This window comes from Schistocerca cancellata, chromosome 2 (assembly GCF_023864275.1).
Source record: "Schistocerca cancellata isolate TAMUIC-IGC-003103 chromosome 2, iqSchCanc2.1, whole genome shotgun sequence".
Classification (NCBI taxonomy): Eukaryota; Metazoa; Arthropoda; class Insecta; order Orthoptera; family Acrididae; genus Schistocerca; species Schistocerca cancellata.
In genome coordinates, this window is record NC_064627.1 from 480,644,579 (window position 1) to 480,670,022 (window position 25,444).

A 25,444-nucleotide genomic window follows, 5' to 3' on the forward strand; every position below is an offset into this window, starting at 1 on the left:
TGGTGAAACGTTGTTGTGATGCCTCGTGTAAGGAGGAGAAATGCGTACCATCACGTTTCCGACTTTGATAAAGGTCGGATTGTAGCCTATCGCGATTGCGGTTTATCGTATCGCGACATTGCTGCTCGCGTTCTTCGAGATCCAATGACTGTTAGCAGAATATAGAATCGAGGGGTTCAGAAGGGTAATGCGGAACGCCGTGCTGGATCCCAACGGCCTCGTATCACTAGCAGTCGAGATAACAGGCATCTTATCCGAATGGTTATAGCGGATCGTGCAGCCACGTCTCGATCCCTGAGTCAATATATGGGGACGTTTGCATGACAACAACCATCGGCACGAACAGTTCGACGACGTGTGCAGCAGCATGGACTATAAGCTCGGAGACCATGGCTGCGGTTACCCTTGACGCTGCATCACAGACAGGAGGGCCTGCGATGGTGTACTCAACGACGAACCTGGGTGCACGAACGGCAAAACGTCATTTTTTTCGGATAAATGTAGATTCTGTTTACAGCATCATGATGGTCGTATCCGTGTTTGGTGACATCGTGGTGAATGCACATTGGAAGCGTGTATTCGTCATCGCCATACTGGCGTATCACCCGGCGTGATGGTATGGGGTGCCATTGGTTACACGTCTGTCACCTCTTGTTAGCATTGACGGCACTTTGAACAGTGCACGTTACATTTCAGATGTGTTTCGACCCGTGGCTCTACCCTTCATTCGATCCCTGCGAAACCCTACATTTCAGCAGGATAATGCGCGATCGCGTGTTGCAGGTCCTGTACGTGCCTTTCTGGATACAGAAAATGTTCGATTGCTGCCCAGATCTCTCACCAATTGAAAACGTTTGGTCAATGGTGGCCGAGCAACTGGCTCGTCACAATACGCCAGTCACTACTCTTGATGAACTGTGGTATCGTGTTGAAGCTGCATGGGCAGCTGTACCTGCACCCGCCATCCAAGCTCTGTTTGACTTAATGCCCAGGCGTATCAAGGCCGTTATTACAGCCAGAGGTGGTTGTTCTGGGTAGTGATTTCTCAGGATGTATGCACACAAATGGCCAGTAGTGTAAATGACACTTTTGTACTAAAAGCATCTTGTGTTAGTATTACAACATTTCCACCATGGGATAGTGACATTAGGGCCTCCATCCAGAAGTCTATAGGGTTCCACAGTTCGACCACGCGTCAGGGCAGCCTGCCTTGAAACTTGTGATGCAGAGCCACCATGAGGCCAGCCGAGCCATGCACTTTCCACAGAACTCGAGTGGGTCTGGGTCGCTCCGTCACCCATTGCCGCCGGCAGGGCAGCACTGGAGAGCCGCTCCTCGGCCTCCGCCATCTTAGCCGCCGAGTCCAGGGACGTCACTGGGAGAAGCGGTGGCGTTGCCCTACCTCTCGGCCTCGCTGACACCCGTCAGCATTGAGCATTGGTTGACGTCACGCACGCACCCACGGGGTGGACGGGGGGGGGGGGGGGGCAACTGGCTGCCTCGACCACACTGCCACTGCTTGTAATGAATCACAGCAGAGAGGCATAATAAAGGAATCTGAAAAGCACAGAACAATCTCTCTGACGCTAACCATCTTCATTTTTAGACACGTCGGACAGCCCGCACTGATATACCGACACAACGTCCAACTTCATTCATGAAGTGGTAATGGGCAATTCAAGACATGGTAGCTCCTTTCTACAACTCTGTCACATCCACTTCGACCCTGCTTGCTGCACTGATTCCATACATCCAACGGCACTTCAACACCACTTCATTGGCATGTCGTAAGTCAGCAGTGGAGGGTCATATGATTGCCTGGTACCAGTTCTACACCATGTAGTCTGCTCCAAAAGATGCGCGGGGTAGCCGTGCGGTATAGTGCGTCTTATCACGGTCCGCGCGGCTTCACACGTTGGAGGTTCGAGTCCTTCCTCGGGCATGGGTACGTGAGTTGTCCTTAGCGTAAGTTAGTGTAAGTTAGATTAAGTGGTGCATAGGCTTAGGGACCGATGACGTCAGAAGTTTGGTCCCATAAGACCTTACCACAAATTTCCAAATTGCTCCACAGCTAACAATGTGTTCTCGAAATGGGGCGACTAATACTTTGTCGGGTGAGTTTATGATCTGGATAAACAGAGATTCAACTGCACATATGTATGTCCTCTGAAAAGCAACACACACTATCAAGGATCTGTAATATCTGTAGCACTTACTTACATTGAGATAGGCATCGATACTGGCACAGTTCTCCTTCAGGAGACCCTAAATTTTGGGATCAGTTTGACTCCAGAAAGTCTTATTTAATTTAAATAGTTAAATTTCTGAATACACAACATCATGAACCACTAATTTGGAGACAAAAGACAGTATAGCGTCTTCTGAGATAAGATTGACTATTGCATGTTCTACAGCCACCCATCCACTGAAAACTGACTTCTTCCTCTGTATATTTTTGTTTAACCTTTTGATGTCTCCACTCTGTTTTCTGTGAGCGTATTGTAAACTCGAGTGCTTCTTCTAGTTAAGATCAAAACTGACAACATATCATATGATTTGTCTAAGAATAAAAAGTTTTGTAAATTGTAAAGGTACTAAACGTATGGAACAAGCAAAATGTTATACTGTGTATTTAACTGTTTTGTGTTCTTGATTCTCTTGTACAAAATACTAATATCTGCAATTACTTGAAAGTTTCCCAATATTAACAGAAATTGGCTGTCCCTTTCGATAGAAATTTTTGGATTGCCAAGCGACAAACATCATGTGGTAACGTCTAACCAAAATCTTCGACTAGTGTTGCTAGTGAAGTTGAAAATTCACCTCAAGTCCGTTTCTAAAACCAGAAATGAACAAAACACCACACCAAAACAATATCTACTACATGTAGACACCCCGCCATTTGGGCATAAACGCTGGAAGGCTACGCTCGTACATTGAAGACTAGGAGGAATGAGCATGCCCCGAAATTTTGTTACTCCAGTCTTATACCATACAAGGCACTCCGTAGGACAAGCAGTCGTAATAAGGTGTTTTTGTGGTAGTCTGTCCACCACAGCTAGGGAAATAATACAGAAAGGGTGTACTTACTGTCTGCAGTGAGGCCCCAACCGCTCACCGTCACAGACTGGCCCTCGAAGCTGTTGCCTGCCTGTGAGCGAGATGGCAGGTTCACAAGCGCAATGTTGCCTGCAAGAGGGTACGAGAAATATGTGAGAAATAGAACAGACATTCAAGAAAAACACTTTCAGTGGATTGTGTCGTCTCTGGAAGGGATGAGTCAGCACTCTACAAAAATTTTCTTCAAACCACAATTTTAGAAAGAAACGTACATAAATTAGTAGCAACATACAAATACATTTTTTGTGAAAGAGAAATAAATTTAAACCTGACTGTGAAGCTGATTACAATCATTTCGGAAACACCAACTATCAAATTATCGTCTCTGGAAACGTAACGTTACTTAATAGTCTAAATAATTGAGTGTAAGTTTTTGTGACAGCGGCAGATAAGCTAAGTGATGGTAAAATTCGGAAAATTTTCTTTGGGCTTCTCTAGCGGCGTGCTTCGGTACTGTGCCTCGTGGATTTCAGTGTGTTCCAGAACAACAGACTTGTGCCTGCTAACATTCAAATTAATTTTTATTTGTTGAGGTAATAATTAAAACTTTGTCACTACTTTTCATAATAACCAAACCTAGAAGTTAATTTTCCTCCGAAGATACATCGAAAATATACGTGAAAGGAAAAAATAATTTCACTGGCAATCATTCATCTCGATCCGTCAAACTGTTCGACAAAATGGGACTTTGCTGTACTGATTTCTACCAAATAGAGCAAAGTTCTTATTACTATAGTGTTGGAACTGTTGGAACAAGATGCAAAGGATGTCGATAACAACGAGAAAAGTGACGGTGTGGTCTAACCGAGTACAGTAACTCCACTGTCCCACAATCGATACGTTGACGTTCGATAAACATTCTGATGTCCATACCGACCCTAAAATAGATTTAAAAAATCTCTTAGACACTTCATTACCATTTAAGAGGATATTTTCAAACGCTGGCAAAATCATCATCGAAAAAAATATAGATTCTGTGACATATCGTGAAATATCGAGAGCAAAATATTAATTTTTACCACGTATTTGATTTTCTACACATCAAAATTTTCATCAAGAAGGGTTTGATTTTCAAATTGTTATACAACAACATAAATCAAATAAGTGTGTCTTGTCACTGTCTTTAAATCTGTTGTGGGTTGGCAGGAGAGCCAACACGGTGTTATTAGAGGAAGCCGAAAGGCACGCGTTTTAGCTCACGCAGGCTGGCGTGAGGTCTGGAACAGGACAAGGAAATTAGAATTTAGAAAAACGGACGTAGCTGGTGGAATACTTAACTTTAATCCATTAATGATGAGCGTCGCTCTTGACTGTACATGATTCAGTATCAATAGTAACTGGTAATGGCGCCTTGCTAGGTCGTAGCAAATGACGTAGCTGAAGGCTATGCTAACTATCATCTCGGCAAATGAGAGCGTATTTTGTCAGTAAACCATCGCTAGCAAAGTCGGTTGTACAACTGGGGCGAGTGCTAGGAAGCCTCTCTAGACCTGCCGTGTGGCGGCGCTCGGTCTGCAATCACTGATAGTGGCGACACGCGGGTCCGATATATACTAACGGACCGCGGCCGATTTAAAGGAAAGTGTGGTGTCTGGTGGTGACACCACAAAATCTTCTTGTGTGAAAAACTTTGGTGAGCAACATGTTATTATTTAAACCTGTTAAAGTTCTGTGGGTTTTTTACACAGCCGTTTTTTGGGAGGATTTTAATTTTTATAAGCAAAAATTGTAACATTTTTATTGTTTTTAAAATAAATAAAAAATTAAGGATTAATAAATTACAGTAAATGTAGTTGATTAAGATTCTGAGCGAAAACAGTCCTAAGTTGCAAATAGTGTTGAGAAATCATCAACATTAACATATACTGGTCTTTTACACGTACAAGGAAACTGTGATTATCTCGTTTGAGGCAGTGAATTCAGAAAGACATTTTGCCACACGATGTATTTTTTCCTTTTCAACGATGATGTTGTCAACCTTTGAAAATAACACCTTGCATGGTAATGAATTGTCAACGACATTATTTATTTTAGAGCTGTTGGTGATAAACTGGATCGAATAAGATTTGTTTCGTAACTGTGGATAAAAATAATCTAGCAAATAAATGTACCTGCACACTGTCCTTAAACCTGTCAAATTGCTTCGGAAGAACAATATTATGGCTTAATTTTGAATAGTATGGAAATATTGACTGGAAGAAAAAATAAGTAGTGGCATTTGCTGTAGCTGATAGAGCGAGATGCAGTCATATTATTTTTTATACTGAATGTGTGTGCCTCGTGTTCGTCGATCTTAGTTGCAGTTTGAAAATCACTTAAGTTTTTGCTGTAAGGTATAAGGACTGATTTTGTATGTAACGGTTCTTACGCTTTGAGTTATTTACTTTCTTGCTACGAATAAATTCCCTTTCCCCCTACTCCCCCTACTCACATTCACTCGGTCTGTTTCTCCTTTTCCTCCTGGACATTGCTTTTTGTACGCGCGTTTGTGTGAGACTTACCGCTGAGCTGGACGCTGGTGCCCAGGAAGACGACGGCGACGTCGTTGGCGAGCGTCTGGGAGTTGTAGCCGCTGTGCGCCGTCGCCGACCTGGTGACGAGGATCACCTTGCCGGACTCGCTGCCCTGGTAGCGCAGGCCTCCCAGGCCCACCTCCCACGTGCTGAACCTGTCGTGGCAGGACGATCACTCGTAACACAAGGATCAGCGATTGAAAGCAGGTGGGACAACCACTTTCTGGAGGCGATAAACTGTAATTTAGTCCTAGGGTTTTAATCATCACCTTTAAAAAATAAAGTTATGCAATTAATTACATCTGCTCCTTATCATTCGGCTGCACCATTTTCTTTGGGCGCACCTAGCGGCGTGCTGCGGTACTGTGCCGCATGATTCCATTGTGTTTCAGAATTACAGACTTGTACCCGTTAACAATCATATTAGTTTTTATATATACTACGATGGTATCTGTTCTTTCGGACCTGTCCGAAAGAACAGATACCATCTTAGTGTAGATATATTTAAGGCTCACCGGCCACTTGACCATCTTCTTCTTCTTCTGTGCGAATGCACCAACAGTGCCCGAACTCTTACGGGAATCGGCAACGCGCCGCGAGTAATGAGTATATTGGGTGGGGGCACTAAGAATGTAGTGCGGGACAATACGTTGAGAATGTGGGTTTCGCGGGAGGCGTGCCAGAGATGAATCCCTGCAGTCGAACTATCCTCTGTGTCCTCGGTGGCTTAGCTGGACAGCCGGCACGGTAGCTCAGCGTGTTCGGTCAGAGAGCCGGTTGGCCTCTGTAATAAAAAAAACTGAGTGGAAGGATCAACCACCGAACTTGAACAGGATGTCTTGCGACGTCCGCAACGACCAAACACGACGATCAATAACGAACAAAATGCAAAAAAAAGAAAGATGGATAGAGCGTCTGCCATGTACGCAGGAGATGCTGGGTTCGAGTCCCGGTCGGGGCACACATTTTCATCTGTCCCCGTTGACGTTTGTCAACGCCTGTAAGCAGCTAAGGGTGTTCATTTCATTGTAATATTAATTTTCGGTTTTCGAAGTGATAATTAAAACTTTTTCACTACCTCTCGTAATAACCAAACCAATTAGTTAATTTCAGTTCACATCTACATTTAAAATACGTCAAAGGAAGCATAGATTCAACTGACTATCATTCATTTCAATCTGTCAAAAATCTCCTACAAAATGGGACTTACTTGAGCTGATTTCTTCCAAAGTTCTCATTACTATAGTGCTAAAACTGTTGGAACAAGACTCACAGGATGTCATTAACAACGAGAAAAGTGATGGATTGATCTAACTGAGGAGAGTTACTCCGCCGTCCCACAACTTGATTTTTAGCGAGCGTGACAACCATTCTACTGCGCATGCGATCTATTGTTAGTAAGTTAACGTTGCCTTACCGCAGGTATTATGGCAATGAAATACAGCAGCGCATGACAATGATACTATTTGACGCCTATTTTGCACCATAGTGTCCTTGGACACCTATACGAAGGATACACTGATGAGCCAAAACGTAACGACCACGTCCAGCAACGAGATTCAGTGCCGCCTGCTAGGGTTGCGGGCACGTGTCACGCTTAGGAGAGCGTACAGGGTGGTCAGAAACAATCGGTAAAGTTTGTAAGAGATTTTCAGCGTAGGTTCTGCTGAGAAACAACTGTTAACAGAACAATCGATACGTTGCGCCAAGTTAATTAGCATTGAAGTTAGCTAATCAGATCGTTCCGCGCAGAGTTTCAAGAGGCCCGCCAGAGACGGTGTCGCCAAATGTATTCTTAGTTTATTTTGGTAAAAACGAACAAGAGAATGACACAAAAATTCTACATGGTTCGATAGTGAGGAGATAAGCCGAGCCAAAGGCTGAGCATCTCGTGCGCTATCGTCTACACAATGACAACAACCGACACTAACCGTGTCTGTCGGGCCACTTGAACTCATGCACGCAACGGCCTGAATGGCCAACTTCAGTGTTAATTAACTCGGAAACGCCGCAATGTATCGATTTTTTTCTGAACAATTATTTCTCCGCACAACCGATCCTGCAATATCCTTACAACCATTTCAGGTTGTTTGTAGCCACAGGGAACAAGCGAAGCAATAACGAAAGGGAAATTATTCCAGCGACGATAGGGACGAAAATGGGAAATCAACTGACATCAGCCCCTTTGCCTGTCCTCCGTCGCCCCCTTGTCTCCCCCCCCCCCCATCCATGAACCATGGAATTCGTCGTGTTGGGGTGGGGAAGAATTGAGTGCCTCAACGATATAAGTGTACCGTAGGCGTAAAAACAACGGAGGGGTATCCTTTGAGACGTCAGACAAACGTGTGGTTCCTTATGACCAGCAACCTTTTCAGTAATTGCAGGAGCAACGATCTGGGTCAGTTACTGATCTGGCATTGTAACGTCAACCAAGATGCCGTTCCCCTGCTGTGGGTGCGAAGAGCAAATTTATTTTTCCCGAGGCTATGCAGCTCTCCTGTACAGTTAAATCATAATGGCATCCTCTTGGGTAAAATATGCCGAAAGTAAAACAGTCCACCATTCAAATCTCTAGGTGGGACTACTCAAGACGAGTCGTCATCAGCAAAAGCAAAACTGGCAATTTACAGGTCGGACCGTGGAATGTTAGATCCCTTAATCGAGCAGATAGGTCAGAAATATTAAAAAGGGAAATGGATAGTTTGAGTTTAGGTACAATGGGAATTAACAAAGTTCGCTGGCAGGATGAACAGATTCTAGGCAGGCGAGTACAGGGTTATAAACACAAAATCAAGTAGGGGTAATGCAGGATTAAGTCTAATAATCAATAACAAAACAAGAATGCATGTAAGTTACTACGAATAGCATAGTGAAGGCATTATCGTAGCCAAGACAGAGATGAAGCCAACACTCACCATATCAGTATATGGTTATACGCCAAGTACCTGGGCAGATGATGAAGCGAATGGAAAATGTAGTCATGAAGTAAAAGAAATTACTCATATAGCTAAGGGAGACGAAAATTTAAGTATGATAAGGGACTGTAGTTAGATAGTAGTAGAAGAACGAGAAGGGAAAACAGTAGGTGAATTTGGACAAGGGAAAATGAATGAAAGAGGAAGCAGCCTGCTAGAATTTTGCGAGGAACATAATTTTATCATTGCTGACACTTGGCTTAAGAATCATATAATGTGGTCGTGGAGATGGAAGAGACATGTAGACACCGGAAGTTTGCAGATTGCCGCGCGGAGTGGCCGCGAGGCTGGAGGTGACATGTACCGGACTGCACGGCCCCTCCCGCCGGAGGTTCGAGTCCTGCCTCGGGCATGGGTGTGTGTGTGTGTGTGTGTGTTGTTCTTAGTTAGTTTAAGTAGTGCGTAAATCTACGGACCGATGACCTCAGCAGTTTGGTCCCTTGGGAATTCACACACATTTGAACATTTGCAGATTGATTGTATAATGGTAAGACAGAGATTTTGGAAATAATTTTGAACTGTTAGACATTTCCAGGAACAGATGCGAATTCTGACTACAATGAATTCGTTATGAACTAGAGAATGAATTTGAAAAAAAATGCAGAAAGATAGGAAATTAAGAGGACAGGACCTGGATAAGTTGAAAGAACCAGAGGTTATTTAGAGTTTCAGAGAGAGCATTAGGCAGCATTTGACGACAACAGGGGAAAGAAATATGGTAGAAGACGAATGGGTAGCTTTGAGATGTGAAATAACGAAGGCAACAGAGGATCAAATAGGCAAAAATACAAGACCTAGTTGAAACCTTGGGTATCACTGAAGCAAATGAAACAGGCTAAAGGCAATATAAAGGTGAAAAAAGATATTAACAGGAAATGCAAAGTCTCTATGCTGGAATGCCTAGAAGCATATATAACTACGGCAAAGGTACCACCTATAGGAAAATTAAAGAGACGTTTGGAGAAAAAAAAGCAGCTGTATGAAAATGAAGAGCTCAGACGGAAAACCAATACTAAGCACAGAAAGGAAAGCTGAAAGGTGAAAGGAATATACAGAAGTGCTATACAAGGAAAATGCACTTGAAGGCAATTTTACAGATAGGAGATATGATAGTACGAAAAGAATTCTACAGAGCACTGAAAGATCTAAGTCGAAACAAGGCACCAAACGACGCTCCCTTATAAATACTGGTATTATTGGGACGTCCAGCCATAACAAAACTGTCCCACCTGACACTCAGCCGGCCGGTGTGGCCGAGCGGTTCTTGGCGCTACAGTCTGGAACGGCGCGACCGCTACGGTCGCAGGTTCGAATCCTGCCTCGGGCATGGATGTATGTGGTGTCCTTAGGTTAGTTAGGTTTAAGTAGTTCTAAGGGACTGATGACCTAAGATGTTAAGTCCCATAGTGCTCAGAGCCATTTTGTGTCTTTAATGCAGTGGTTCCCATTTCCTTCTGCATCCCCTTGCCATCGATCATTGCTGATTCTTCTGCCTTTAGGAGCAGTTTTCCACCCCAAGGGCAAGAGAGTGCCCTGAATCTCTGTCCGCTCCTCCACCCTCTTTGACAAGGCCGTTGGATAATGAGGTTGACTTCTTATGCCAGAAGTCTTTGGCCAGCAGCGCTGGTTATTAATCAAAATTTAACCTGTGGCGGATTTCGAACCCGGTACCGAGGACGTTTAGGTTATTAATCAAGCACGCTACCCATATAGCACAGATGCAGTATAAGATCTGGTTGCTCGAATCTTATCTTCGTTGTTTTTACCCGCAATGTACGTCGGCGGCAGTAGAATCATTCCGCAGTGAGCTTAAGATACCGGTTCTCTAAATTTCCTCGACAGCGTTTCTCGAAAAGAACATCGCCTTTCCTTCAGGGATTCCCTTTTAAGTTCCCGAAGACTCACTGTAACGCTTACGTGCTGTTCGAATCTACCGGTTACAAATCTAGCAGCCCGTTTCTGTTTCGGTGTGTTTCTTCAATCCTACCTGTGTACGGACCCCAAACACTCGAGCAATAAAGAATAGGTCGCGCCAGCATCGTACGTGCTGTCTCCTTCACAGGTGAACCACTCTCTCCTAAAATTCTCCCAATAAACCGAAGTCGACCATTCTCTTTCCCTACCACCATTCTCACATGCTCCTTCCACTTCATATCGCTGTATCGCTTTGCAACGTTACGCCCAGATATTTAAAGACATTACTGTGTCAAGGAGGACACTAGTAATACTGTAACTGAACATTGCAGGTTTTTTTTTCTACTCATCAGCATTAACTTACATTTTTCCACATTTAGAGCTGGCTGCCTTCATGACACCAACTACGAATTTTGTATATGTCGTCTTGTATCTTCGTACAGTCACTCAACTTCGACACTTTTCTGTACATCACGGCATCATCAACAAACAACCACAGATTGCTGCCCAACCTGCCCGCCAAATCGTTTATGCATATAGAGAACAACATTGGTCCTGTCACACTTCCCTGATGCTCTCGTGACGAAGACAACATATTGGGTTCTACTACTTAACAAGTCTTCGAGCGACTCATATATCTGTGAACTTATTCCGTATGCTCGTATCTTCGTTAACAGGCTGCAGTGAGGCACCGTGTCAGATGCTTTCCGGAAATCTAGAAATACTGAAACTTTCTGTTGCCCTTCATCGATCGATCGCAGTACGTCATGTGAGAAAAAGGGAACCTGAGTTTCGCACGAGCGATGCTTTCTAAAACCATGCTGATTCGTTGTCATAAGGTTCTCGGTCTCAAGAAAATTTATTGTATTCGGACTGAGAATGTGTTGAAGGATTCTGCAGAAAACCGAAGTTAGGGATATTGACCTGTAATTTTGCGGGTCCGTTCTTTTACCCTTCTTACTTAGTGAAGTCACCCGCGCTTTTCTTCAGTCACTTGGGACCTTGTGCTGGAAGAGAGATTCACAATAAATGCAAGCTAGATAAGGGGCCGATGCCGTAGAGTACTCTTAGTAAAACCGAATTGGCGTTCCGTCCTGACTTGGTGATTTATTTGCTTTCAAATCGTTCACTTACAGTATTTCTCTACGCCAGGGATGCTTATTACTATGACGTCCATACGTCGTCAAAAGAAGGTATGTCCGGTAGTCAAAAGAAGGTATGTTTGTATGATTCTCCGTGTGAACGATTTCTTGAAAACGAAATTTAAAATTTGTTACACGAGATCGATGGTTGTGTCGACTTATGCCGCCATCTAGGCGAACCGCTGCTCGAAACATGTACTGCACCACAAATGCCGGTCGGTGGGGCTAGTGCTAAGCTACAGCGGACACTCAACTAGGCTTCCATGAAATCTTTGGCTGTAATCGAAGGCACGATGACAGCTATGGATATCGTGAACATTATTCCAGAGCACCTGCATCCTCTCATTCAGGGCCCGCAACGGCGATGGCATCGTCCTGCAGGATAAGTGTCAGTGTCACAAGGCCAGAATGGTGCTACAGTAGTTTGAAGAGCATGATAGTGAACTCGCATTAATACACTCCTGGAAATTGAAATAAGAACACCGTGAATTCATTGTCCCAGGAAGGGGAAACTTTATTGACACATTCCTGGGGTCAGATACATCACATGATCACACTGACAGAACCACAGGCACATAGACACAGGCAACAGAGCATGCACAATGTCGGCACTAGTACAGTGTATATCCACCTTTCGCAGGAATGCAGGCTGCTATTCTCCCATGGAGACGATCGTAGAGATGCTGGATGTAGTCCTGTGGAACGGCTTGCCATGCCATTTCCACCTGGCGCCTCAGTTGGACCAGCGTACGTGCTGGACGTGCAGACCGCGTGAGACGACGCTTCATCCAGTCCCAAACATGCTCAATGGGGGACAGATCCGGAGATCTTGCTGGCCAGGGTAGTTGACTTACACCTTCTAGAGCACGTTGGGTGGCACGGGATACATGCGGACGTGCATTGTCCTGTTGGAACAGCAAGTTCCCTTGCCGATCTAGGAATGGTAGAACGATGGGTTCGATGACGGTTTGGATGTACCGTGCACTATTCAGTGTCCCCTCGACGATCACCAGTGGTGTACGGCCAGTGTAGGAGATCGCTCCCCACACCATGATGCCGGGTGTTGGCCCTGTGTGCCTCGGTCGTATGCAGTCCCGATTGTGGCGCTCACCTGCACGGCGCCAAACACGCATACGACCATCATTGGCACCAAGGCAGAAGCGACTCTCATCGCTGAAGACGACACGTCTCCATTCGTCCCTCCATTCACGCCTGTCGCGACACCACTGGAGGCGGGCTGCACGATGTTGGGGCGTGAGCGGAAGACGGCCTAACGGTGTGCGGGACCGTATCCCAGCGTCATGGAGACGGTTGCGAATGGTCCTCGCCGATACCCAAGGAGCAACAGTGTCCCTAATTTGCTGGGAAGTGGCGGTGTGGTCCCCTACGGCACTGCGTAGGATCCTACGGTCTTGGCGTGCATCCGTGCGTCGCTGCGGTCCGGTCCCAGGTCGACGGGCACGTGCACCTTCCGCCGACCACTGGCGACAACATCGATGTACTGTGGAGACCTCACGCCCCAAGTGTTGAGCAATTCGGCGGTACGTCCACCCGGCCTCCCGCATGCCCACTATACGCCCTCGCTCAAAGTCCGTCAACTGCACATACGGTTCACGTCCACGCTGTCGCGGCATGCTACCAGTGTTAAAGACTGCGATGGAGCTCCGTATGCCACGGCAAACTGGCTGACACTGACGGCGGCGGTGCACAAATGCTGCGCAGCTAGCGCCATTCGACGGCCAACACCGCGGTTCCTGGTGTGTCCGCTGTGCCGTGCGTGTGATCATTGCTTGTACAGCCCTCTCGCAGTGTCCGGAGCAAGTATGGTGGGTCTGACACACCGGTGTCAATGTGTTCTTTTTTCCATTTCCAGGAGTGTATATTTGCATCTAGATTCATCCGATCAGTACCGCAGACACTATAGGGCGACAGCTCCGCTCCCACAAACCACCGGCACATAATTTGCGGGTATTGTGTGACCCTCGCGTAGACACACGGTGCCACATCCTCGGGAAAGCTACCGTGGACTTGACTACTCAGTACCGCGCAGAACTGGTGCTGTAGTGCAATACGAAAGTGGACCAACGTACTATTAAGTAAGTAGTCATAATGTTTCGTCTCATCGGTGGGAACAGAGTGACACAGGATCTCGCAGTCGTTGTCAATCTCATTAAAATCTTTCTGGGTGTATTGCGGCGTCATTTTGTAAAGTATCTGCAATAAAATATTGAAATATGCCACGTTTCATATTCGTAATAGTGGTATTACTCAGGAAGACGCTCAGTGTTGTGAAGAAGACGGCTTGGCATTTTAAGTATTTCACAAGACGACACTGCTTTACGCACGGGATGTTTATAAAGAGGCCTTGAAGAATATCAGGTGTGGTGGTATCACAACGTGTCATTTCGTGGCTTTGTCGACGTTTCTAGCGGGTGAGAGGAGTATATTGCAGACCATAATAAGGTCGACGAACCGTCCGACATCTAGGTCGAAATGCACGACGAGAGTTAACGGAGTTTGTAAAACATTTGCCTGTAGAGGTAACAGCGAGTTGCGGTTTGACGACAAACTTTAGCGGAGACTGACGGCTACAAATGTAAGAGTATGTATCCAAATCACACCATAGCAGAGACAAGCAGGATTGCTGTGAAATCAGCAACATTGAGACTGCCTACAAATGACTTCTTCCTTAATTTTAAGCCATAGATGGAGAACAACTAGCCTCTATAATCATATAAGTAACGTGGGGAGGTATAACCATGTAAGTAATGTAGGGAGGGACAGCTATGACGATACTACGATCCACGTATAGGGAGGCATTAAGCTGGATCGGAGATGTAAGATTTAAGTCTTTGGAGTTGTAACATGCTGGATTAATTGCAGGACAGCAACTTGTGCTAACCAGTCCTAGTTACATGTAAGGAAAGACCTGAAGGCCACGATCTTAACGTGAGAAATCTATCAAAATAAAAATGTAAATGCTCATTTTTTCAAAAGATTAAATTCCTTTTAAATTTTGACACAACGCTGCATTCGAATACGCGCGTGCTTTAATATACCTATTGGAGCGCCACATGATATAATTATACATATGGCACTCCAGTATATATTTGAATACAATGTTGTGTCAAAATTTCAAAAGTATATGTGAAGAATTTTCTGAGATTTGAGTTGAAACGAACATTTTAAAAAAGATATTGGTACATCATATTTATGCTCTTCAGTCCCTATTGTTCTGAGGGCACGTGGAGGTCGGAAGGTGGATCAATATGAAAGATGAAAGGATCTGGTGTTTGTGAAGTTGTAAAAATTGTTGGTGAATTAGCTGTATATTATTGTGAATGAAGCGCCTTGATCCCTCCCCCCAACCCCTCCCCAAAAAAGAAAGAAAAGCAAGAAAACTATACACTGAACCTGCCAAAAGCCGAGAAGCTATTCTGGTTTTGTAGCTCTTAGGAGCACCCTGAGGTGCTATCTGTGTGAGACACCCCTGTGCATTTCTGTGAGTCTCAGCTCCATTGCGTATCGCAATACACAGCTGTACGGCCTAGCGGATTCTGCGGATGAGCAATGCTCAAGGTCAGAGAGAGGGAAAAGAGGAGGTGGACAGAAGTGAGGGAGAAATTTCAGTCAGAAAGCGGAAAAGAGATGGTGAACAGAGGGAGGGGGCAGGAGGAGAACGAGAGAGAGAGAGTGGGGGGGGGGGGGGAGAAAATGGACAGAGGAGGGAAGTGATGAGCAAATAAAGGGGGAAGCAGGAGGAGGTATACAAAGAGAGAGGGAGGACAAGATGGACCGAGACCGGGGGGAGAGGGAGTACGTATTTGAAACGTGAACTACCTCTTTTCCCTCTTTTCCATTTAACCAGACTGAGTCACAGCAACGCACGGCCGGGAACAGCTATTAAATACATAAATAAATAAATACATGTATGCAACTCACCCGGAGACACAGTGCCCCGCGGTGAGGACGGCAGAGGTGGAGATGAGCGAGCCGCCGCACAGGTAGGAGTTGTCCATGATGATGGACGCCTGGTGCGGGAACTGGCCCAGAGAGGCGCTGCTGCCGCCTATGATGCGGCCCCCTGCGTCCTCAGCCTCTGGGTGTCCAGCTGCAACAAGCGGGAAACTGGTCACGGGGCGGAAGCTCAAGAGCTGCTTGCGGTGGAGGCCGAGGTTTTTGCTCTCATTCTCAATGAAACATCTATCACATTCTGGGTCAACTCTGAATTTTGGTGTTGTTAAGCGATCCTACAGTAACAAGATTCATTATGAATTGGAAGGTAAGTCAGAAAGTGAGTTACTGTAGACAATTCAGTGACAGGATTGTTCTCATCGGATTCGACAGCACCGAGAATAATAGTTCAAATATACATGCCGAGGTCGCAAATAGAAGACGAAGAGACAGAGAAAGGTAAGAGGATATTGAACGGAGGATATTGAACGGGTCACTCATTAAGTAAATGATGAAAATTTAATAGTCAGGGGAGACTGGATCGCGGTTGCAGGGGACGGAGTAGACGAAGCCTTTACGGGAGAATATGGACTTAGTATTAAGAATGAGAGAAGAGAAAGACTAACTGAGATCGGAAATAAATGCCGGCTCGTTCACGAATCACAAGAGGACATAGACTCAGAGCACAATTTTCTAATGATAAGAGTAGGCTGAAATTTAAAAGACACGTTAGGAAGAAAAGTGACGGAAAGGGTCATTCGGTCGCAGGATAATACCCGCCCACATGCTGTCAAGATTGTTTACTGGAGAAGTTTCGCTGGAAAGCCCTTATTCGTACTCAGTATAGTCCCAATCTCTTCACATGCGACTTCAATATTTTTGGAGCCACATTTGTGGCCGTCGATTTGCTTGGAATGAAGAGGTGCACTCCTGGATAGAATCATTGTTTTGCAGGCAACCGCAAACATTTTTCCACGAAGGCACTGGCCATCTTGTCTCACAGAGGGACAAATGTATTAACAATTCTGACAATAACTTTTGAAGTAATAAACAGTTTACGTACTTTTTCCATCCGTCTCTTCTTCATTTGACTGCCCCTTATATTTAATTATGTTCAGATGACTATTTTGTTTCAATAGGTCTGCCATAGGAAGTTCATTGAGCCGGGGTCATGGATCAAAATCCTGAATGATTTACCTATCGTTAGCCAAATCATAATCTTCCAAGGCCGACTGTGAGTTCACGTATCCCCGACAGACAGCACCAAGTACTTTGTGATAGATCAGCATCCCGTAACTGACTTATTTATCCGTAAAGTCATACGCATTGTTTCCAGTGTTCAGGAAATGTTCTTCTTGTAATCCTGTGTGCATAACTTATTTGATGACTCTTTACTGTTGAGTGATAAGCGCGCTTGTTTCTGCTAACATGAAAGTGGCTGATACTATTGTCCGTTCGCAGTAGTTGGAACATCAAAAATAAATGGCTCTGAGTACTATGGGACTTAACTTCTGAGGTCATCAGTCCCCTAGAACTTAGAACTACTTAAACCTAACTAACCTAAGGACATCACACACATCCATGCCCGAGGCAGGATTCGAACCTGCGACGTAGCGGCCGCGCGGTTCCAGACTGTAGTGCCTAGAACCGCTCGGCCACCCCGGCCGGCAGGAACATCAGTATACTCGCTAGCTCCAATGTAATATTTTCGAATAGTGCTTGTATTTGAAGGTTAGACATTCTGCAGTAAATAGTAATTGTGTAGTAAGTAATAATTCTGCGTACAGACTACCGCCATGGCACAAATGAGACTACTCGCATTAATAAGGAACTGTGGCGTATTAGTGCGTGATGCGTGACCGATTTTCGAGTTGTAACTGTATTGTATGTTATGATAAGTGGCATCAGATTAAATGAACATAGTGGCAGTGGAAGAACAGTTTCTACAGACAAGATGTTTGAGTTTTTCCTGAATGATTTCCATGTTATATTCTCCACGTATTTTTTTTAAAAAAAATGGTCTTACGATTCGTTCGGAGATTCCCTCAATATCTGTAAGAGAGACTGTAATTTTCTTGTCTACTGTAAATTATACTTTTCTCCATTTCTTTTATCTGACTAAGTTATATTACGTCCCTCTTTTTTTTTTTTTTACTTCGCTCGTTTCAACTCTTCTACATGCTTGTTGATATTTTTTGACCTATCTTCCAACTCCACTAAGCTGTCTTCGGAACCCAAGGTTCTGAAATTTACTGCCTCCAAAAAGCAGTAGCATTCGTTAGATTTTTAACGTATAGCTACTTTCCATTTAGCCAAATATCGTGTTGAAAGATGCTGACGCAGAAGTGCCCAGGTGCACGCCATAGTCTAAAACCATTGCCGGAGTTCGCTTACTACGCTACTGCCAAAATTATTACACCGGGACACAATTCCCACATCCCATAGATTCGCACTTGGCAGTAGACCAGACCCGTAGTATGATCGCCTGCCAGGGCTGGAACAGCTGGTCAAGACACGTGAACAGTGTAAAGCCTCGATCGAGATTCAAATGGCTCTGAGCACTATGGGACTCAACTGCTGTGGTCATAAGTCCCCTAGAACCTAGAACTACTTAAACCTAACTAACCTAAGGACAGCACACAACACCCAGCCATCACGAGGCAGAGAAAATCCCTGACCCCGCCGGGAATCGAACCCGGGAACCCGGGCGTGGGAAGCGAGAACGCTACCGCACGACCACGAGATGCGGGCCCTCGATCGAGACCTGAGTGGTCAGTCTCAGCCTGGAATCGGCGCAATTAATTCGATGTTAATCACTTGTCAGCTTGGACCTGTGACGATCTCATTTCAAACATTATTTACACAGAATCTGGAACACAGGCGTTAAAATATATTTGAACAGTCATAAGAGGTATATCATTTGTATCTTGCAGGAAGCGAACAGTTACATATTAATTATGTAAAAGTAGATAAAAAAAGAGCTATACCACTTACTAAAAACTAAACTGCTCCTATATCCTGCAAACAGACAGAAAGATTGTAGGTAGTAGATACACTGCCGGAAAAAGTTAGTACCCCTGGAAAGGCGACGTCGATTTTGATTCGATGACGGTATATGCCACAATGGGGACAGTACATGTACTGATTATAGTTTCAGCGTCGTCCGTCAACAGACAGCGTTTTGGTGTAGTTGCAAGAGCGGCATCTGTGTCTACCCTTGCATTAGTACATCCTACAGCTAACCGAGCGAGTCTGAAAGGGGTTAAACTGTGGCCTTCCGAGTGGCTTGGTGATCCTTTTGAAAACTGCCACACAAGTTGGATGTGATGCGTCAGTTGCACAGCGATGCTGGTATCATTTGTCAGCTGAACATTCACACACCTGTAGATGAAGTTCTGGACGTCTATGCAGCACAGCCGCTCGCCACGATAGTCGTATTGTAAGGACAGCATGTGCAGGTGATATATGATGATGATGATAATGATGATTATGATGATGATGATGATGTTTGGTTTGTGGGGCGCTCAACTGCGCGGTCAGCCGCGCCTGTACAAAGTCCCAATTATGACGCAGTCCATTTTTACGCAATATAGTCTACCTACTGTCACGAATGATGATAAGGATGATGAAATGATGAGGGCAACACAAACACCCAGCCCCCGGGCAGAGAAAATCCCCAACGAGGGATCCCGTGATCCAGAGGCAGCAACGTTAGCCACTGGACCACGAGCTGCGGACCAGGTGATGCGGCTGTCACAGCCCAGCCGCTTCAACACGAGCTGTTGCGGTTGTTAGCAGTGGGACTATGGCCGCGCACACATCTAGCCCGTCTTCCACTCTTCCACTCACGCCACAGCATCGTCGTACACGGTTCGACTGGTGCCGTCACAGGATCGCTTGGAAGAAGGAATGACGCGCTGTGGTCTTCAGCGATGAAGCAGATTCTGCCTGCACGCAAGTGATGGTCGTTTGCGCTGTCTTGTGGAGTGAATTCGTCCAAGACACACTGGCCCCACCCAGGTCTTATGGTACGGGGCGCGGTAACCTACGACTCTCGTTCACTTTTGGTGTTTCTGGAGTATACGCTAACCAGTACTCGGTATGTGCAGAATGTTGTTAGACTTATTCTTTTGCCGTTCGTGCAAAGATGATATATTGTTCCAACAGGATAATGCTCATCCACACACTGCCCATAAAACTCAACATGTTCTGCAAGACGTGCAGCATCTTCCCTGGTCAGCATAATCTCACCGACATGCCTCTAACTGTGCACGCATGGGGTATGGTGGGCTGAAAAGTGACTCGTGCGACTTCCCAACCAACACTCGTGCAGAACAACTGAACAGGCGTGGCATAACATATCCCAGGACAGTATTCCCCATCTGCACGGTCAACTGGATGCCACAGTCTGCACTTGCGTCGCCACCGATGGAGGCTACATCACGTACAGATATGGGTGTTTCGGCAGGTGTCGATACCTGATACCGCAGAAACGCTTGTGCTATTGATCTGTATATGTAATCATTCGATGTACTCCATATGCACTGTTGCAACAATATAAGCCGGCCGTTGTGGCCGAGCGGTTCTAGGCGCTACAGTCTGGAACCGCGCGACCGCTACGGTCGCAGGTTCGAATCCTGCCTCGGGCATGGATATGTGTGTTGTCCTTACGTTAGTTAGGTTTAAGTAGTTCTAAGTTCTAGGGGACTGATGACCTCAGAAGTTAAGTCTCATAGTGCTCAGAGCCATTTGAACCGTTTTTTGCAACAATATAGCTTGAGTTTTTTCGGTAGTGCATTGCATGCAATAAAATTTTGTAGATATGGTACTTACACACTAGCGGCATTGTCTTTTCCATGGGTACGATTTTGCGCAGTGGTGTTGCATTTTGCGGCAGCGCCTGTAGACAAACAAAAACAACATTCGAACATGATGCAAATAGAATGTGATTTTCACTCTGTAGCGGAGTGTGCGCTGATATGAAACTTCCTGGCAGACTAAAACTGTGTGATGGACCGAAACTCGACTCGAAGTCGGTGCCTTTCTTTTCCGTCGTTGATCGTTGTGTTTGGTCGTTACGGGTGACACATCCGTTTAAGTTCGTTGTTGATCCTTTCACTCAGTTTTTTATTGCAGAGTCATACGAGCTCTCTGACCGAATACGCTGAACTACCGTGCCGGCGACCATCTGAGCTACCCAAGCACGACTCACGCCCCGTCCTCACTGGCGGAAGTAAAGCTGTGAGGAGGCGGCGTCAGTCGCGCTTGGGTAGCTCAGATGGTAGAACACTTGCCCGCAAAAGGCAAAGGTCCCGAGTTCGAATCTCGGTCCTGCACACAGTTTTAATCTCCCAGGAAGTTTTATGATGTAAATAGAACGAGAATTTTACAGTGCAGCAGATTGTACGCTTTTGTTACATTCAGAAAAATTCTGACTATGTCAGAAGTAGACATACCCAGAAGATTCTGTCTACCGGCTTGATAGAAAACCCAGAGAAGTTGTGGTCTGACGTTAAATCGGTAAAAAAGCCATCTGTCCAGACACACAGTGACCATAGTGGCACTGAAACGGATTGTGAACAAAAAAGGCCGAGATACCAATCGTCTTTTTCAAAGCTGTAGTACCTTCTTTAAATAGTCGCACGAACAACAGAATGGCTGGTATCGATGATATAAGTGGCCGTGGAACAGAAAATCAAAGGAAATCACTCATCTAAGTAAAGGCTACTGGACCCGACGAGATACCAATACGATTCTACGTTAAGTATGTGCAAGAATTTGCCCCTCTTCTAGCAGCAGTGCCCGTAGGTCTCTGGAGGAGCGAAGCGTTCCTAGTGATTGTAGAAAGCGTAGGTCATTCTCTCAAGAAGGGTCGCCGAAAAGGGGTACAAAACTATAGACCTGTATCTCCGGCGTCACTTTGTTGTAGAATTTTAGAACCTGTTTTATGTTCGCGTAACATGACGTTTCTGGAGACTGAAAATCTCCTCTATAGGAATGAACATGGGTTCCGAAAACAACGATCGTGTGGAACCCACGTTCTTCTGTTCATCCACGAGACCCAGAAAGAAGAAGAACCAAGAGCCAAGGTGGAGGCCATGTTCCTTGACTTTCGTAAGGCGTTCCAGTGTATTCCACACTGCCGCGTTATGAAGAAAGTATGACCGTACGGAATACCAGACCAACTGTGTAAATGGACTGAAGAGTTTCTTGTAAATAGAACACAGCACCTCATTCTGAACGGAGAGAATTCTTCAGACGTAAAAGTAACTTTGGGCGTAGGTCCATTACTTTTCACGACATACATACTGTAAATAACATTGTAGACTACGTCGGAAGTTCCTTAAAGCCTTTCGCGGATGACGCTCTTGTATACAGAGAAGTAGTTAACGCTAGAAAACTGTAGCGAAATGCAGGAAGAGCTGCAGAGGGTAGACGGTTGGTGCAGTAGGTGGCAACGGACACTCAACATAAATGAATGTAATTTATTGTATACACATAAACACAGAGACCACTATTATATGATTACGTAGAACATACACTCTTTCGATCAATAGTTGAATATTGCTCATCATTATAGCATCCATACCAGATAAGACTGGCAGGGTAAATGCAGAAGATCTAGGTCAATTTAACAAGCACGAAAGCACCACGGATATGATCAACCAATTCCAGTGGTAAGACACTGAAAGAGAAGCACTGTTCATCATTCTGTAGTTTACTGTTAAAGTCACTAGAGCGTTCGCTCCTAGAAGACTCAACAAATATTTTGCATCTCGCGAAAAGACGATGAAGATAAAATTAGAAGATTCGAGCCCACATGGAGACTTACCGGTAATCGTCCTTCCTACGAACTAATCGTATCTGGAGCGGGAAAAGAGGGGTGGGATGGGGGGAGAGGGCGAAGGTGGAAGCGACAGTAGTGCACGAAGTACCTTCCGCTGATCAGTAATATAAAAAATGCAGTTTGCGGTAACAGAGTAAAATACTCGTTCTCGTTTAACTAGGAAGTTGGTGTTCGCAGTTACCACCATCAAGTCTCTAAAAATATCTGTTGGGCTCAAGTCTATCTATGAGAAGTTAGATGTCATACACAGATTTGCCCAAAAAAACCTTTAAAATGTAATTTCTTCACTAGGAGTTCGCTTATATGTCTCTCGATCGGTCAGTTTAATATTGTGCGTCGATCAAAATGAATTACCGGAGGAGATCTAAGACACGCGTCAAGTAATATGCCGCCGATTCTAAATGCCCACTCAATGTTACAGCTTTGTCAGGCGAATCCAGAGTATTAATTCAGCCGCCCAGTCATCAAAGACGAGTGCTGGGCGTATCACTGTGACCCAGAGACAGAGGATCAAAGCTAGCAGTGGAAACATAGGACTTACCATCGCTGAAAAAGCCGAGCATCCAGCCACCATCGACAAGATGCTACGCATATTTGGGACTGCCATGGTGTGATACTAACAACTGATGACCGTAAGCTCATTTGCGAATATATAGAACTATCAGTTGTGTAATGCAAGGACGACGATGATAATTTGTGCATAAACGGGTATTCAACACGAATTTCCCGTTTATCACGAGCGGTCGCCATATTACCATATACGAATACATTTCATGTACTTCATATCGGCTGTAGTCATGAAATTTCCTGTTCGTTCCGACATGCACGCATGTCCGGAGAGCCTTTCTATCGTACTTATGAACAATAACCGCACAGCAATATCGTATTCATCCGCCGACACTGGGCAAGCGACTTCAGTAAAATGACTCCTCTGTACGAAAGTATGCATAGTGGATGCACGAGTACACGTCGTAGATCCACGGTTGACGACATTTGGAAGGTTGGATCTGACCGTGAGTCGGACTCAGATAACCTAATGGTAAGGCGACCGCTTGCGATAAGTAGGAAATCCGTTCGAGTTCCGGTCCGATACAAATTTTCATATTCGTTATTCCATTTCGCAGCTGATGGTTCTACACACTCGCAAATGCGAATACATTTCACATATTTCATAACGGCTAATGTCGCCACACACAGGCACTGCAATATTGTATCGTTTAGTCATACCAGACAAGTTTTAATATAAAGCATAGTTGCTCATGGTTACATGTTCCAAATGCATAATAACCTCCTTCCTTACACATGTTTGATGACGCCACAGTGCAGTACCTTACCTGAACGCCGACCGCTACGGCAAACAGAAATACAGCCAACACTTTCATCTTGTCTCCTAACATCACCTGCCAAAAGGGTGCTTCGACGCTGCTTTTTATACCCTTGAATATTAGCCAACCGATGAGCTTTGAGCTATGAAGTGGAATTGTTTAATTTCTGATAAAGTTAACGTAGTGATCTTGAAGCAGTCGATTAACTTTTCAAGGGTTTTCGGCATGTGTATCAACGAAGAGATAAAAGTTCTTGAAATATCATACAGAAGACATTGATATCGGACACAACTTTTTCACAGTTGTGACCTACAACAGCAGTTCAGTTATCTTGCGCTATCGTCTTTGTGTCCTCATGGCTCCTAATCACACCGCTCTCAATAATTCAATAATTTTCAGAATGTTATCCACATGCTGGACCTGTAACAGGGCGCTTCGGCTTGCGCTGTTTTTTTTTCACAGGACTGGGTTATTTACTTTAGTACTGTCGATAAGATTGAAATGTACTAATTAAGCATACATGTGAAGATGGAATCATAGCAGATATCTTTAAATCAGCTGGCTCAAACACCATAAAAGAAATCACCAAAATTATACAGGAAATTTGCGGACAGAACAAATTTCAAGAGATAGGGAAAATATATTAATTCACTCATTACACAGGAAAGGAGGCAGAACAGATGCAAATAAGTACAAGGGAACCTCAATAATATCAGTTGCATACAAAATTCTATCCCGTGGTCTTCTCGACAGAGCACAGAAACAACTTGAACAAAAAACTGGAGAATATCAGGCAGGATGCAGACCATCCCGTTCACATCCAGAGAATATCTTGGACCTAAAGCTAATCCTAAGGCATCAGAGAATTTGTAGCAAAAATTTAAGCTGCACATTTCTTGATATCAAGAAAGCCTGTGACTCAGTTGAACACGTATCATTTTTCCAAATACTGAAAGAACAAGGTATGTATCTGTAACATTTGCAGTCATAAAGTAGACACTGTCAGACACAAATTCCAAGGTCAAATTTAAGGGGGAACTGTCATATCCGTTCGCAATCAAGACAGTCTGTTTGTCTTCGTGCTTGCCAAACCCTACTTTGGCCAGGAAGGTCAGCGGATCTCTCCCCAACTGAGAACGTGTGGAGCATTATGGGCAGGACCCTCCAACCGGTGTTGGGATTTTGACGACCTAACGCGCCAATTGGATAGAGTGTGGCACAGTTTACCTCAGGAGTACATCCAACAACTCCGTCAAAAAACGACAAACCGAATAGCTGCTTGCATAAGGAGCAAGGATAGACCAACGCATTATTGACTTGCCCAGTTAATGAAGCTCTTTCTCTTGAATAAACCATCCAATTTTTCTGAAATTTCCATCCCATTCGTATAATTCCTTCATGTTGCGTCGAATTCTTTTTGTCTTATAGTGTATAATACGATTTATTAATAAAACATTGTTGGTCAATTTACCGACATGTTATGCTGACTTTATAGATGACGTCAAGACCTACCATACAGTGCATCATATATATGGATATATATTATTTGTTGCTTTTGTTATAAACAATTTTTCACATACAAGTAAATAAGTTTGCTAATATTGGTGGTATATAAGAGTGGTGACATTTTTATTGGAATCGTCTCCTCGTTACC

The 25,444-nt window shown here is 44.7% G+C and overlaps 1 protein-coding gene across 1 annotated transcript in view; it reads right to left on the reverse strand.

The window, feature by feature from the left end:
* Positions 1–23,917, reverse strand: part of LOC126146284 (brachyurin-like) — a 30,727-nt gene extending 6,810 nt beyond the window's left edge. The window contains exons 1-5 of the mRNA XM_049915610.1: positions 23,800–23,917; positions 20,452–20,518; positions 15,607–15,775; positions 5,622–5,788; positions 3,091–3,189 (exon numbers count right to left, since the gene is read on the reverse strand). Coding sequence (XP_049771567.1) covers positions 3,091–3,189; positions 5,622–5,788; positions 15,607–15,775; positions 20,452–20,518; positions 23,800–23,862 — 565 coding nt within the window. The 5' untranslated portion in view covers positions 23,863–23,917. The remainder of the gene's footprint in view (positions 1–3,090; positions 3,190–5,621; positions 5,789–15,606; positions 15,776–20,451; positions 20,519–23,799) is intronic.
* Positions 23,918–25,444: the final 1,527 nt, after the last annotated feature.